Raw genomic sequence first — 15,725 nt, 5'->3', positions numbered from 1 at the left:
ATCCCAGCACTGAGAGACAGAGGCAAGAGGCAAGTTCAAGGCCAGCCTGGGCTACATAGTGAGTTTAAAGCCAGCCAACACTGCACTACAAAGTGAGGCCATGTCTTCTGGGAGAACATGGCGGACAGATAACAGCAGCTACGGAGGCTCTCTGAGATAGCCAGCTTAGAATCCAGGAATGGTGCAGTGTGAGAGTCCTAAGCAAGGGGACATATGCCCTGCCGACCCAAGAACGAACTAAGCTGAGAGAAACCAATTGGAAATGCAATCTTGGTGCTATAACCGGAACATATAAAATCTCAGCGCTGAAGCTGCAACCTGTGCCACTGGAAGCCGCGATGTGAGTTTCCTGCCACCACTGCTGCATCTGAATATGCACAGCAGGGAAAGAGATGTGTGAAAGCTCTAGAGCAGGAACCGGTGAATGGAACTGAGAGCAGAACTGGTGGGGAGCCCTGCATCGACCTGCGGTAAGTGAGAGGAATGGGGACCCTTCCATAGACTAGGAGGCTCCAACACAGGACATTCTGGGACCAGGCAGACTAGCCGGAACAGGACGCTGCAGTGACTTTAGTCGCATATTCCCCTCTAAGTGGGATTGGTGGGGAGTGCTTGGCCTGGGTGATGCCGCAGACTAAGACCCAGTAGGCTAGCCCAAACCAGGTCCAAGCACCTGGCAGTGCACCCTAGTAGTGAAACCTTCAGTAGGTTGACTGACTTGGAGGGGTGGGCCTAGTAGAGGCTGCCCAGGTCTGTGTCTCCCATATTACACTGCAGTGGGCGGGAACACCTAGGTGGCGTTTTTCAAACAAACTGTAACTGACAAAGAAACTGGGCTTCCTATATACACCTGTATGGAAGGAACAAAAAGTATAGGAAGAGGGAGCAACAAAAAACAGTCCTCGGCCCTCAATCCTGAGAACACTGATCCAGGAAAGGGAAATGCAAAGGAGAATGAGGATAGAAAACATGCAATATCAGACATGGCACCAATAGACATAAAGTGATATCTCTGGAGCCTCATAGACGAGTTCAAAAGTGAAGTATTTAATGAAATAAAGCAAGATATAAGTAGAATAGTTAGAGAAATGCTAAGCACTGCCCAAGAAAAAACAGATGGTGGAATGGAAGAACAGAAAAAAAGGGGAGAATTGTTTGATGGAGAAAACATAGACTACGTGAAGCAGGTTCAAAGAGATTACCAGGAAACTAAAAACTCTACTGAAAGCTGGCATAACAGCTTGAAAGAAACTAAGGATAGATTATCTGAACTGGAGGACAGATTTGTAATGTGGGAGCATGAAATGAAAAACTTCTTAAAAATAACAAGGAAACAAACAGCAATAATACAAAGGCTAGAAGATGATAAGTGGATCTATAACTTAAGAATTAAGAATGTAAAGGAAGAAATAGGGACACAAACAAATGAACTACAAAGGCTATTCACAGAAATAATTCAGGAGAATTTCCCTAATTTAGCAAAAGGTAAAGATACTCAGATGTATGAAGCATACAGGACTCCAGCCACCTACAACCCAAATAGAACTATACCCAGGCATATAATAATCAAAATTCCAGAAATCCAATATGAGAACAGAATATTAAAAGCTGTCAGAGACAAGAAACACATCACTTACAAGGGAACACCCATCAGAATTACAGCAGACTCCTCAGCACAAACCATCAAATCATGAAGAACATAGGGGGAAATAATTCAAGCTTTGAAAGATAATAACCTCCAGCCAAGATTGATATATCCTGCACAACTGTCCCTAGAAATTGATGGAAAAACAAGGTGCTTCCAGGATAAAGAGGAACTAGGGGAATGTGCAACCACCAATTCAACTCTACAGAGAATACTGCAGGATATTCTAAAAAAGAAAAATACCAAGATTCCAGAAACTGTGGCAGAAAGGCCACAATAAATGAAGAAGACAAACTGACAACTAATGACAGAAAAAGAGCTCAACAAAAATGAGGCAGAGAAAGTTGGGTGGTAGGAACAGCTACTTTGGAGAATATAAGACATCATAATAGCTAGTGCTGATTTAATATCATCTTGTTTTGAAGTCCTATCAAGCTTTTGTTCTGTCTCCATCAGTCTTAACATGTTGTATCTTACTGGATTTTATTATATGTGATAATATAAACAAAAACTTTTATAAACAAGGAGATTATACAGAAACCATTGTTCATTTTCTGTTAGTTGGTTCTAAATACCCTGTAATACTGTCATTCCCTTGAACGGTTTTACATTGTCTTGATACATTTGATGCTTTGAAGTTATACTCAAAGATTTCAAGGAAAGAGACACTATGGTAACTACTTTTATGTCGGTATTATTTTGTGGTGAAACACTATTTTGCTTAAATGATTATGTTTTGACCTGCGCTGTTTTGTTGTTATGCCCTCTTTTATCTCAATCTCCTTTTTTTATTATTTACTTTTTTATTTTTATCCTTTTAATTAAGGGAAAAATAAATAATAGCAGGATATAGTATAGTAACCCACTTTGATTTCCTATTAACTTGATTTGAAACCCTGTATTGCTCTCACCATCTTGTTCTGAGTTTCCTCTATTCTGTTTTGCTTGATAGTACCAAGTTCGAAAGTATAGGCAACAACTGTGAAGACAATAAGATTTATTATGACGCCCATTCTGGTTTGACTATTATCTTCTTTTGAAGTCCTGTAATGTCTCCAATGTTTTGGTTTTATTGGTTTTGTTCTTTACTGTTTTGTTCAATTTTATTATAACTGATGATTTAGGCAATTCTTTTTAAGATAGCATGAGGCATTATAGTAACCATTGTTGATCACCTTGTATTTTGTTTTTACATTATGTATTACGTCCATCCTTTTGATTTGACTGGCTGTTTTGTTATGTCACATTTGGTTTTATTGTCTTCAAAACAAGTAAAGAACAGTGGGAGTAATAAAACCCAAAATGTGTAATTGTCATTGTACAAAAGAGAGGAAAAGAAAGTGCTCTAAAGGATATAACTGCATGTATATTTAAGTGTATAAGATAGATAACCATATTACTGTGTTTTGTTGGATCATTGAACAGAACTGTTTGCAGTCTCACTGTTTGAATATCCACTTTATATGCTTTAATTTTGTAACTTGAACAACTATTGCTAAGATGACAATATGTAATCTATTAACTAGTGATTTCTTACTGTTTTTTTTTTTTTTTTTTTTGAAATTCTGTATAACTTGTACCCTTTTTCTGGTTTTTTTTTTCTTTTTTTCCTTAAATAAAATTTTAAAAAAGAGGAAAGTGAGGCCATGTCTCTAAAACAAAAGCCAAAAAAAAAAAAAAAAAAAAATTCTAAAGTGGCAAATCTGAATTCATATTACTAAAATAAACTTACAATTTCTTTTTTAAAAAATTTAAAACCAGGGCCAGGGATTTAGCTCAGCAGCATAAGCGACTGCCTGGTAAGTATGAGGTTGTGAGTTTGAGTTCCAGTACCAAAAAAAGGGGAAAAAAATGTGTATGTGTGTGTGTATATATATATTTAAAACCTATTGCCTTGTCCTCAAAGAATCTAGAAAATCTAGTGATATCTCAGAAATAATGAATGTACTTATTGCCATTCAAAGAAACTAGGGGTTGTGAATGAAAATAATGCTTCTACATCCAGGGCAGAAAAATTACAAAGTGAGCTGGGAACATTTTATGCTAGAAAGAAGACAAACACTAAGAGTCTTGTCAAAAAAGCAAGAAAGGAGAGAACTCAGGTGGTAGAGCATTTGCCTAGTATGTAGAAGACCCTGGGTTTGACCCCGAGGAACACAAAAGAAAAAGCATTACTGTACAATCCAGTAATGCTACTTCTGGATGCATTCTTGAAAGAATAAAAGGCAGAGTTCTAAAGAGATACTGTACACCCATGGATGTAGTGGAATTAGTTAACAACAGCTTAACCGCAGAAGCAACTCAAGTGTCTATCCTCAGATACAGATTAGTAAAACATAGCATACACACAAAATGGAATACATAACAAACAACATACAAAAAGAAAAAGAAAATCCTATCACATGCTATAGTGAGGATAAAACTTGAGGATATAGGAATGAAATAAGCCAGTGATAAAAAGACAAATATATGATTCCACTAATATAAAGTACTTAAGAGTAACTTAGAGACAGAAAGTAGAATGGTGGTTGCTAGGGAGTGGGTGACAGGGAATGGAGAATTATCATTTAACAGTATTCTGTTTCAGTTTTACAAAATAGACAATGCTGAAAACAGTAGTGATGGTTGCTCACATCAAGAATGTATTTAATGCCACTGAACCATATTTAAAAATGGGTAAGAACTATCTTGTCTCTTCAGGATAGCCTGCCCTATGCTGTATAGTGTTCTGGGTTTGCTTGGGTTTGTTTTTTTGGGTTTTTTTTTTTTTTTCTATTTTTCTTACCTTTACTTGGCCCAATCTCACTCTGCAGAGCCTTTTTTCTTTCTATCTTTAATAAACAGGAAACTTTGTCACCAAAAAAGGAAAAATAAAAAAGATAATCAGGTGTGAAGTGCACACTTAGCAGGCTCAGGGAGAGAATCACTGCTTTCATGAGTTCAAGACCAAGCTAGGTAACACAGCAAGACTCACATCTCAGAAAAGAAGAAAAAAATCAATTTTATGTTTCTTTGTTTCTTTATTTGTTTGTTTATTACAGGATTAGCAACTCTAATCTGAAAATCAAAATCTGAAACTTTTTAGGTATCAACATGATACCGAAGGAAAATTCTACTCCTGACTTCATGTGTTGGGTCAGAGTCGAAACTCAGGTGCATTAAAAATATTGTATAAAATTACCATCAGGTTAAGTGTGTAAGGTGTTTCTGAAATATAAATAAATTTTATATTTAGACTTGCATCCCATCATCAACACACTCATTATGTATTTGAAAACATTCCAAAATCCAAAATCCAAAACATTTCTAATATCAAGCATTTCAGGATAAAAGATCACCAATCTGTATTTTACCATAATTTTTTAAATTAACACTAAAATAAATTAACATTAAAATAAAAAGGGAGACACATGCTACACCAGTGAACCTTAAAAACATTATGCTATGTTAAATGAAACAATAATCAATAGATTCTGTTGTTTTACATATATGAAGTGTGTATTCAAATTCATAGAGATGACAAGTAGAATGAGGGGAAGGAAAATCAGGAATTTTCAGTGGGTATAGAATTCAATTTTGCAAGATGAAAAGAGTGGCAATGTTTGCAAAAAACAAAAATGTGCATAATGTCATAAAACTACACTTTAAAATCATTAAGTTGGTAAATTCTATGTTACCGTAAGAAAAAAAGGACCCAGAACTAAATGATCTTGGAAATTCTCAGCCTGCTCAAACAGAAAAGATACTAAAATTAAAGAGATTCACTCTCAAGAAAGTATACTCACTCTAAAGAAAAAGTCAAGGATGTGAATATACAACCTTTTTCTAACACTAGTAACATCAGGTTAGTAGAGTACTCAGTCACTTAAAAAGGGCCCCTTTAATCATGCAAGAGTGTGCCTCCCAGATCATCTCATTTGAACGTTTAGAAGGTATAAAGGTATTGTCTCTCAGTCTCCTCACCAGGAGACCAAGGTAGAGGATTTATCTTTAAAAGATCTGTGTAGGTAGCTTTTGTCTAATGGAATGAACCTCACTGAAATCCACAGAAGACCCACAAAATTCTTGAGAAAATTATGTTGACAGAACCTCTGCCTATTTGGGGCTGAAAAGGACAAAGAATATAAAATAAAAAGGGGGCTGTAGATGCTTGGAATTCAACTGGTAGGAAGCAGGCAAGACAAAACTAGAAAGCTGCCAGCACGCGCTGTCTTTCATGAAAAAGGTGGGATGACTTAAGAAGAGCAGAGCCCACCACCTAGGGGGCTGAGACTACTCAGCCTCCTATTCCTGCCCACCTGACAGGGTCTTGCCACTGTCCATTCTGGTTTACAGGCCCTCAGGACTCTTCTCATAGGGGCCCACTTTTTATCTTTATCTAGAATTCCATTTGGTTCCCTCTTCCATGTCCTGTTAATTAAATGCCATCCCTTACCTACCTTAAAAAGTTTCTGCGAGTGCTTGATCATAAAAGCCATCCCATTGTTCAACTTTGTGATATTTTCCTGAAGGTCATTTGCAGTAACCTATTCAGAGGAAAAGAGACCAGAAAAGGGCTCTAAGGCTGAATGCACTTACCACCAAGCTTATTCTTTCAAATGCGTGACTGTCTCTACCCCTAACAAAAGTCCCTCTGGACATTTGATTCCAGAAACCCTGGTCTGGGTTCAATAGGTTTCCACCAGGTATGGCATAAGACTACAACCAGGAAATCCATGAGAACCAACTTCATTTCCTACTCCTGCTTGAAAATTAGACATGTAAGCCAAATTGCTAAACAAAGTCTAGTCTAAGGGATTTAGCTCACTGGCATAGCACCTGCTTGGCAAGCGCAAGGTCCTGAGTTCAATTCCTGGTACCAAAATAGAAAAAGAAAATCTGGTGTAGCATTCATAACTGAAAGGAAGAATGCTGTCTGTACCAACTAGCAAGGACATTGCCTCTTTACAGAAACGAGAGTTTCTCCAGAGACAAAGGAGAACTGCCACAACGGATACCAAAAGTGACATCTGTTTCTTTAAAACACAGTTAAATTGCTATTGATTCTCTTCTCTTGTTCTCCTGTCTTTTTTTTTTTTTCCAAGTACTAAAGCAATTCTACTATGCCTAAACCCTCATCTCTGCATGAATCTTCATTATCTGGTCTGTTGCTTTTCTCAGAACATCTTTAGTATTTTTTTGTAAAAATAGCCATAGTTTACTTCTTTTCCATAGCTTTGGTTAACTGCTTCTATAACCCTTTATGATGAAGCTTAACCTCCTTAGTGTGGACAAGTGTTGGTGTCTCCTCTCCTCCCAATCCACACCACAGGCTCTTCCTGGCCCCAAACTTTCTTTCTTTTATTGTTTAATAGTAAAATGTTCCACAAAACCGTTCTCCTTTACTGTACTATTTTCCTTACTTATCTCAAAAATATTTCTATATGTCACTATAACCTATCTATTTCTATTGTCTTCCCAACAACTTTGTGAAGTAAGTGGTAAAGCTACTAATATACCCAGTTTACAGAGGAGGAACCTAAGGATTAAAAGATACAAAAATGTAGGTAACATAAGTGGTTTGCAGCTTTCAACCCAGATACCTTGCCTCACAATTCCAGCATATGAGATCTATGTTATGATGTGTTGTGTACCTTACCAACTTTTCACAATAAATTTAATCATTATACACTGCAAACATATGCTAATAAAATTTTTAAGTTTTTTCATCTTTATTATGAATAAAATGAGTTTGTGCCTCCAGGTCAAATACGAACTATTTGATTATAAGTAGGTCATGGTGGCAGATTCCTATATCCCAACACTCTGGGAGGCTTAGGCAAGAGGACTGCAAGTTCATGCCCTGCCTGAGCAATTTGGTGACTAAGCAAGCCCCTGTCTCAACAGAAAAAAAGATTGATTTTTTTAAAAACAAAACAAAACAGGACTGAGGATGCAAAGGCCTTGAGTTCAATAACCAGTACCATGAGGAAAAAAAAATGATTAAAAGACTTTAGATAATTTATTTCTTAGGTAAGTGACTGAGGTGGTTATGGTCTCACAAATAAGCACATTCAGCTTTACCAAGGAAACTGTATCTATAGAAAATAGGATAGAATTCCTCCATGTGTCACTTCATATAAAGTTTAATGACATTATCCCCTAAGATCACACTGCTTTATTCTAAATTTATACCATTCAATCTTCAGAAATTAATTTGATTTCCCAAAAAGACTGTCCTGTGAAGGAATTCATATTGACTAGATTAAAAAAAAAATTCTACCTTACCTGGCAGCTATAATATTCCATAGTTTCCACATATAAATTGCTGTACAGGTTTGCCAAAGACTGACTTATAAGTAAGGTTATATGAATTACCCACTCAGGTTAGATAACTCCTGAATGAACTAATAAAGCAAGTTCCTAACCTCATAAAGCTGAAGAATAGATGTTGGACCCATAATAACCCCGTCACAGTATAGGTACAATATGAGGCTGAGCCCAGGAAAACCAAGCAATCTTTTTCTTTTCCTCAACACTCACATTTTTTGGCCACAGGACATGGGGTGCAAACATAAGGGCAAGATTATAGGCAGACATTTTATTCTTGTCTTGTTTCTTTGCTGTCTGGTACAACAGATCAAGTAACAACTTCAGCAAGTTACGATTGGGTGGAGGGAGAATGAGGAAGAGCAACTGAAGAGCCTCAATTTGTCGCTCCTTATCTGGTGTATTGGTCTTGTTTCCTTTATCATCAAACTGCATCAAATCTTGAGAACAAAAGAAATTTTTGAAGAAGAGAAAATATCAGCAAGAAAAAAAATCCATGCTATTACTGTTTTACTATTATCCTCCCCTCAATCCCCAATAAAGGAAAAAAAACAAACATAAAATTCAAATGTTATAGCACCCCAGAATGTTGCAAGGTCTTGGTTTGATTTCCAGCATTGAAAAAGAAAATGGAAAGGACCTGAATAACCATTCCTCCAAATCAATTAGCCAGACACAGTAGCTCATTCCTGTAAAGCCAACTAGAAAAGGTTCATTAGTTCAAGGCTAGCCTGGGCAACTTAGGGCTGGCAATGTAGCTCAGTGGTTGAGTACCTGCCTAGCGTGTATAAGGCACTGCACGTGAGGGAGGAGGGGGAAAAAGAGAGAGAATATAGAAATGAAATGGCCAATAAGCATTTGTATGCTCAGTATCATTAAGTATAAAGAAAACATAAATCAAAACCATACTGAGCGACTACTTTGCACCCATTAACATGACTATAATCAAAAAGACTACAATGCAAACATTGGCAAAGACAAAATTAAGTCTTCTAACATTGCTGGGAATGTAAAATGATATAACTACTTTGGAAAACATTTGGGCATTACCTCAAAAATTGAAGGGTTACCATATTTTCTAGCAATTTAATTCCTGTTATATACCCAAAGGAAATGAAGTGTGTCCATACAGATCTTTGAATAATGCTATACCTTCCACTTTTCCCCCACTTTGTTATTTTGTAACTAAAAGAAAAATCAGCTGGGCATAGTAGCACAACCCTATAATCCCAGTACCTAGAAGGCTAAAGCAGAAGAATAAATCATGAGTTCGAGGCCAGCCTGAGCTTACATACTGTGTTCAAGGCCAGTGTAAAGTATATAGAAAAGAAAGAGAGAGAGAGAGACAGAAAAAAAAAAAAAAAAACAGGGTGAACATGCCTCCATAATAGAATGATTCTAAGCAGCTCCTAGTGGAGTCAGAATCATCATTTCTACCCAAACAGGTTACCTAGGTAATCAATAAAAAAAAGGTTCCCTGTATAATCAGAATCTCAAAGAAAACTAATGACCATTTGTATATACAGTAATTCATGTAGACCTGAAAATGATTACAGTATGCTATTTAAGCTGTTTACCCTCAGTAATAATTTTAGGTTTTGGAAAGGCAGGTAGTATTTCTAGAAAACGTTGGGGCTGGGGATTTAGCTCAGTGGCATAAGCACCTGCCTGACAAGTATGAGATCATGAGTTCGATCCCTGGTACCAAAAAAAAAAAAAAAAAAAAAAAAATTAGAAAGAAAAAAAAAAGAATTGTTCCAGGGCAAAAACTAAGTAAAAACAACAGGGATTCTGATGCTGCATGTATATAGCGCCTCTGGCAGCATAACAGCTGTGCAACTTAGAATGAATTCCCTACCTTGGATGATAAAACTGTGAGGTGAGAATGGGACAGTCTCCAAGAAACATTAAGTGAAAAAAGCAAACCAAAGAACCATGTATCTATCTACCATTACAAAAAAAGAGGGGGAAAGGAGTTTATGTAAGTATTTCTAAAAATACATATTTTAAAAATGTTTCCCAAAGCCTCATGTGGAAGATGATGGGATCAAGGGTGCTTATAGCGCCTTGCTGTTAGGAGGTGGGGTCTGCTCAGAAGAGGTAAGTCATGGGGGAGTATGGCCAAAATTTAGCTTCCTCCTTCCTCCCTTAACGTCTCTCTGCTTCCTGTTGCCAAGCCATGAGCTGTTTCTCCTCAGCCACCTACCTTGAAACTAGCTATAGACTGAATGTCTACCAGTTGTACTGTATGACAAATTTTTCCTCCTTTAAGTTGTAGGTGTCAGGTATTGGGTCTCAGTGATTAGAAAGTAAGACGCTCTGGAAGGCTGCATTACATATCTACAGCACTGGTTATCTCAAGGAAAAACTAGGGACTAGGAATGGAAAACTTTTTCACTGTACAATTTCTGAACCTTTTGAATTCTGAGTCATGTGCATGTAGTGCATATTCAGATAACAAATAATGGGGATGAAGACTAACTGGGAATTAAAGCCAGGGTATTTATACTGAACTACATCACCAGGTCTATTTTTATTTTGAGACAGTCTCACTAAGTCACTAAAGTGCCCATGCAGGGCTAGAACTTTGGATCTTACTGCATCAACTTCTCAAAATACTGGGATTACAGGTAAGTGCCCAGTTTATAAAATTAGTTTTAAAAACCATATTTCCAAGTATAGAGATAATCCCAAAGGAGGCATAGAAATGTTTAGCAAAAGCCCCAAACCAAAGCAAATATACCAAATCTATAACCATCTAAGTTGTATGAATCCAGTGAATCTATTCATTCCAATGAAAAGCAAACATTTATTGAGCACCTAAAATCTTCAAAGGACTATGTTAAGCTCCATCAAGGATACAGAAATAAATAAAACCCAGATCTTATTTTTTCAGCTCCTTGTCTTAATAAAAAGCTTATTTATCAAGAAAAAACATCCAATTAAATCAAACATAACTGGCCAATAATGGTAAGCATACCCAGAAAAACCCAGTAATATTGTGAAATCTTAACCAATACCAAAAACTGCTATGGTTTATGAGGAACAGAAAATCCCAAAAGACTTCATAAATTGAAAGAAATACATTTATACTCCTTCCCACTTCCTATACTCACCAGCAATTTTGAGGTGCACATGGAAATGTTTGTGTGTCAGCAGGGGCTCCGGTAACTCTCCTAGAAACATCTTCAGCAAAGTAGCAACATCATTTGAATGAAACTCCCCTGATTCCAAGTCAATATCAGTTCCATTATTGAGAGCATCCCTTAAAATCTGCTGTCGGACACTATTCCCTGGAACTCTAAACAAACCCTCTACTCGCAAGTCTGTTTAGCATGGAAGAAAACGAGGACAAGCAAACAGGAAGTAAAAAGATTAATACATGGTGCAAACACTACTTTTCATTTAAAACACCCTTTAAAAAGCCTTTAAATGCGACCTCTGCCTTTTCTTCCAGAGAAGTTTGTAACTTACTGGTCCACTGAAGACATCTGGACATCCCTGAGCACCTGGAGTTCACCCAAACTGAAGGATGGACCTCTCACAAATCATTCACCCACCTGAGGTACATCTAGAGACTGAATTTAACCCTAAAACCCCTTCCCTCTATAAACCAGGCTTTGTTTGGAGGGACTGAGTTCATCTGTGAAAGTATGTTATTCCTATAAACTTCTCCCATTGTTTCAGGAGTTAGAACTCTGTCAGATCACCTTTCAATCTAAAAGAGTCTCAGCAGCTTAGTGTCATGCCAACCAAATTATCTGACCCAACCAGAATCTCCTTCATCCAAGGAGATTTTTGTTTAAAGTAGAATAGATTTGATTTGATCATGTTTTCATCTTTGCATAAATCTCTTCTTCAGGGGGCCAAAGTCACATGCCTACAGGGCCAGGCAGGTTAACAGTAAAAGAATGAATAGGAACCATAACAAACTGGAGACTATTTCCTATACACCACCTAATTATGTCCAAGTGGCAACTAAGCCAAAATGCTAGATTTTCCTATCATCCAAAGAAGCTGAAATCTGAGAAATTATTTTGAAGATAACAATATACCATATAACAACCATTGTTAAATTCCTATCATCTTGCTTTGAAATCCTCTATCACTATTGTTTTGTTGTTGTTGGTTGGCTTTTGTTGGGTTTTTTGTTCGTTTGCTTGATTGCTTTTTTTTTATTTTTCTGTGCTTTTTTTTTTTTCCTCTTTAAAATTTAAAAAAAAAAAAAAAAAAAAAGCAAAGACCTGAAATCTGGACCCTTCTCATTTAAAATACTGATAATTTTAGAAAAAATAAAAATAAAACACTGATAACTAATTTTATTTTGTTTTGTTCTTTTTTTCCTTTTTATCAGTACCGGGGATCGAACTCATGACTGCCTGCTTGCAAGGCAGGCGCTTATGCCACTGAGCTAAATCCCCAGCCCCACTAATTTTATTTTTAATGTAATCCTTTGCGAACTAATAAAACATATGGGCAGATGACTCAAACCCCTAGCCTGCCAGTTTGCAATCTCTGCTCTGACTCCTAGCACAATGTTCCACACTGACTAGGGAATAAAACGTTGAGTTGGATTTATTAAGGCATTATATAAGGCCTTATATATCAAGGCCATCATATTTTCATATATATTCAGCTGTAACAAGTACCTAGCACAACATGACCAGCAAGACTACTAAAAAATGCAACAATAATTAAGTGAAAAGTATATGTGAATCATAGAATTCTAGAGATTAAAAACAGCATGCTCCCTTGTTTAAATGTCATAGTTCTTTAATAACAACAAATTTTTCCCAAAGAAATATTTCTCTGAGTTAAGAAATAAATGTAGTTTTATAGACCCTGTCTAATTTATACACATCTTTGAGAGTATGGGGTATATCAATATATAAGATGAAGATTAAAAGGACGTATATTTTAAAATCTACCCCAGAAATCAGCACTCGTTAGTTCTTTGCTGATGTTAACTGGCACCTACTAATCCAAGGCAGTCAGCTCTCATTAAACAAAGAACAATAAAACTTTCAGTAGTCTTACTTTTGTGCAGATATTCAATCAGTTGGTATATCTGGGCTATGCCTTCCTCTGTCAATGGGGATCCAAATACCACTCCCTTTTCTGAAAAACCACATAACAGGACAGAAATGTATTTACACAAATAGTACAAAATTCATCATATTTAAAACAACCCCAGCACATGCCTGTAATCCCAGCACTCAGGAGGCTGAGGCAGGTGGACCACTTGCAGTTTGAGGCTACAAAGTTAAGTTCAAAGTCAATCTGAACTGCATAGCAAAACTGTCTCAAAAAAAAAAAAAAAAAAAAAAGACTTCTACCAAAAACCACCACCACTGCAACATTACAGTTCAGCAAATGGTTTTCACAGGATGAGTAAACAAAAACCTTGGCATTGGAAGTACACCAAAAAATACAATCAGAACAACTCTCAAATCGGCTCCAAATTCAATATTAAATTGTAGGTTCCTTAAACACCAAGACTGTTTTCCATTTTTTTTTTTGCCCTTTTTTTGAGACGGGGTCTCACTATGCAGTTCAGGCTGGCCTTGAGCTGACTTTGTAGCCCAGGCTGGTCTCGAACTCGAAAAAATCCTCCGACCTCAGCCTCCCAAGTGCTGGGATTACAGGCGTGAGCCACCATGCCTGGCCTGTTTTCTTTTTTAAGTACTAATATTTATCATCACATTAATATTTAAATTAATTATAAAAAAGAATTAATTATAAAAAAGAATTCATGATTGTCAAAGCATGACAGATCATTCACAAGAGCTGGCACAGGATGTCATTTGTTAATGCATAAACATTTTTTCTAGCTGAATGAGTTTCCTATACTTGATAAAACAAGATCTCCTCCATATGTTATCAAAAGTAGTGCTACAATTTCTTTACTTCCTGAGAAGACTTTTTTTGGGGTGAGCTGTAAAGTACCAGCCTTATGAAAGCATTCCAGGGAATGAAAACATTTGAGAACTGCAATAAAAAGTTCAGGTTTTCTTTGTGTGCTTTCCAGCTATGTAACTTTGGATATAAAAAAAAAAAAATTTAAAATAAAACTAGTTTAATTAGTTTAACACAGTGACATTCACCTCTAGTCCCAACTACTCATGAACCCAGAAATTCAAGGGTAACCTGGGCAATATAGCAAGATACCATTTAAAAAAATAATAAACTGAAAATTAAATATTTTTTTAGTAGTAGGGCATGAAAATTAAGATGCCCCTGATACCCACCTAAACACATATGTCACCTTTTAGGGACTGAATTCACTTCTTATTTTAATAGTTTACAAAAAGAGAAAAATAGCTGAGAATGGTAGCACATGTCTGTAATATTAGCATTCTGGAGTCTGAGGCAGGAGGATTGCTATGAGTTTGAGGCCAGTCTGGGCTACAAAGTGAGTTAAAGGCCTGGCTGAACTACATAACAAGATCCTGCCTCAAAAAATGGAAAATGAGAGAGGATAATCACAGCTCCTCAATGATTCTGCAGGTATTAAGAACAAAATCCAATATAGGTCTGGTGGCACAAAAACACCTATAATCCCAACACTCAGGAGACTGAGGCAGAAGGATTAATCGCTGCCAGTTCAAAAACAGCCTGGACTACACAGGAAGTTCAAGGTTAGTCTGAACCACATAGTGAGACCTCGCCTTGAGAAAAAATAATAAAGTTCAGGTGTTGCAGAGAGAAGCTAAGACTTGCCCACCCTTCACAGACAGGTCTCCTACCCTTCCGCTTGAGAGACATTAGAGACCGGAAGAATCCTGATGCTGGGCCAGCCCCACCGGGCAATTTAAGGTCCACTTCTCCCATCAGCTGAGCCAGCTCAGTTCCTGGTAAATCGATAAGCCTTGTGATATTGCTGACCACCAACTCAGTGAACACCTCAGGTTTCTCATGTCGGAGTTTTTCCACAAAAAAATCAGGATTGAAGATAACAGGTTGACCTCGAAGGGAAGAATCATTGCAGATGACAAAACTGCAAATGGCATCACTGAAAAAAATGAACCAGAAGATTTCTGGGGGTATCATTTTGATACATGTTTCTCTGCTCTATATATAGATGCTTTGTTTCTGAGCCCATACTATAATCAGCTCCCTGTAGTTGACCCAGCAGCCTCTGAATCTGTTCCTCATAACCAAAAAGCTTTCCCAGAGTAGAGGAAATATACAGGTACATAAAATTGATTTTTGTTCAGGTCTATAAATAGGTTTTATCTATTTATTTATGTACTGGAATCAAACTCACGACCTCATGCTTGCCCAGGCAGACACTGTGCCACTGAGCTATCCCCAGCCCAGGTTTTATTTATTTTACAGTGCTAGGAATCAAACCCAGGGCCTAGCACATGCTAGGCCTTGAGCTAAATGTACCTCCAGCGTGTTTTTATTTTTAAGTCTTTCAATTGTGGATGCCTCTGACCCATCTCTCACTGAAGACCAACCTCTGCCCAGTGACATCTCTCTCTGCCCTCTAGTCTTAGCCAGTTTCCTGCTCCTATATTCCATTTGACCATACTCTTTGAAAAATTCCTTTGACTCTCAAGAAATGTCTTCTTCCTTTGTTTTTTTGTTTCCCAACAACTACTACTACTTATACTCCTTTTTACTTAGAAGTAAAACATATATATGTTTAAGATATAACATAACATAAGATAAGATAACATATATATGTTTAAGAACTGTTGCTCCATCTCTTATAACAGACACATCATTGTACTCACTGTCAATTAACTCTAATGGTGGTCATTAT

At 37.0% G+C, this 15,725-nt stretch overlaps 1 protein-coding gene across 6 annotated transcripts in view; it reads right to left on the bottom strand.

The window, feature by feature from the left end:
* The window catches only part of Arhgap19 (Rho GTPase activating protein 19), an 89,989-nt gene that overhangs the window by 32,053 nt on the left and 42,211 nt on the right, over positions 1 to 15,725 (bottom strand). For all 6 annotated transcript variants that reach the window (XM_063245118.1, XM_063245120.1, XM_063245116.1 and 3 more), the window contains exons 2-6: positions 14,701 to 14,966; positions 12,992 to 13,072; positions 11,071 to 11,280; positions 8,168 to 8,394; positions 6,085 to 6,171 (exon numbers count right to left, since the gene is read on the bottom strand). In XM_063245118.1, the coding sequence (XP_063101188.1) occupies positions 6,085 to 6,171; positions 8,168 to 8,394; positions 11,071 to 11,280; positions 12,992 to 13,072; positions 14,701 to 14,966 (871 nt within the window). The remainder of the gene's footprint in view (positions 1 to 6,084; positions 6,172 to 8,167; positions 8,395 to 11,070; positions 11,281 to 12,991; positions 13,073 to 14,700; positions 14,967 to 15,725) is intronic.

The sequence above is a fragment of the Cavia porcellus genome, unplaced genomic scaffold (genome assembly GCF_034190915.1).
Source record: "Cavia porcellus strain 051 isolate PalLab524CR breed Dunkin Hartley unplaced genomic scaffold, mCavPor4.1 scaffold_2, whole genome shotgun sequence".
Lineage (NCBI taxonomy): Eukaryota > Metazoa > Chordata > Mammalia > Rodentia > Caviidae > Cavia > Cavia porcellus.
Note: the sequence above shows the minus strand (reverse complement) of the source record. Positions and strands in the feature narration are given on the sequence as shown.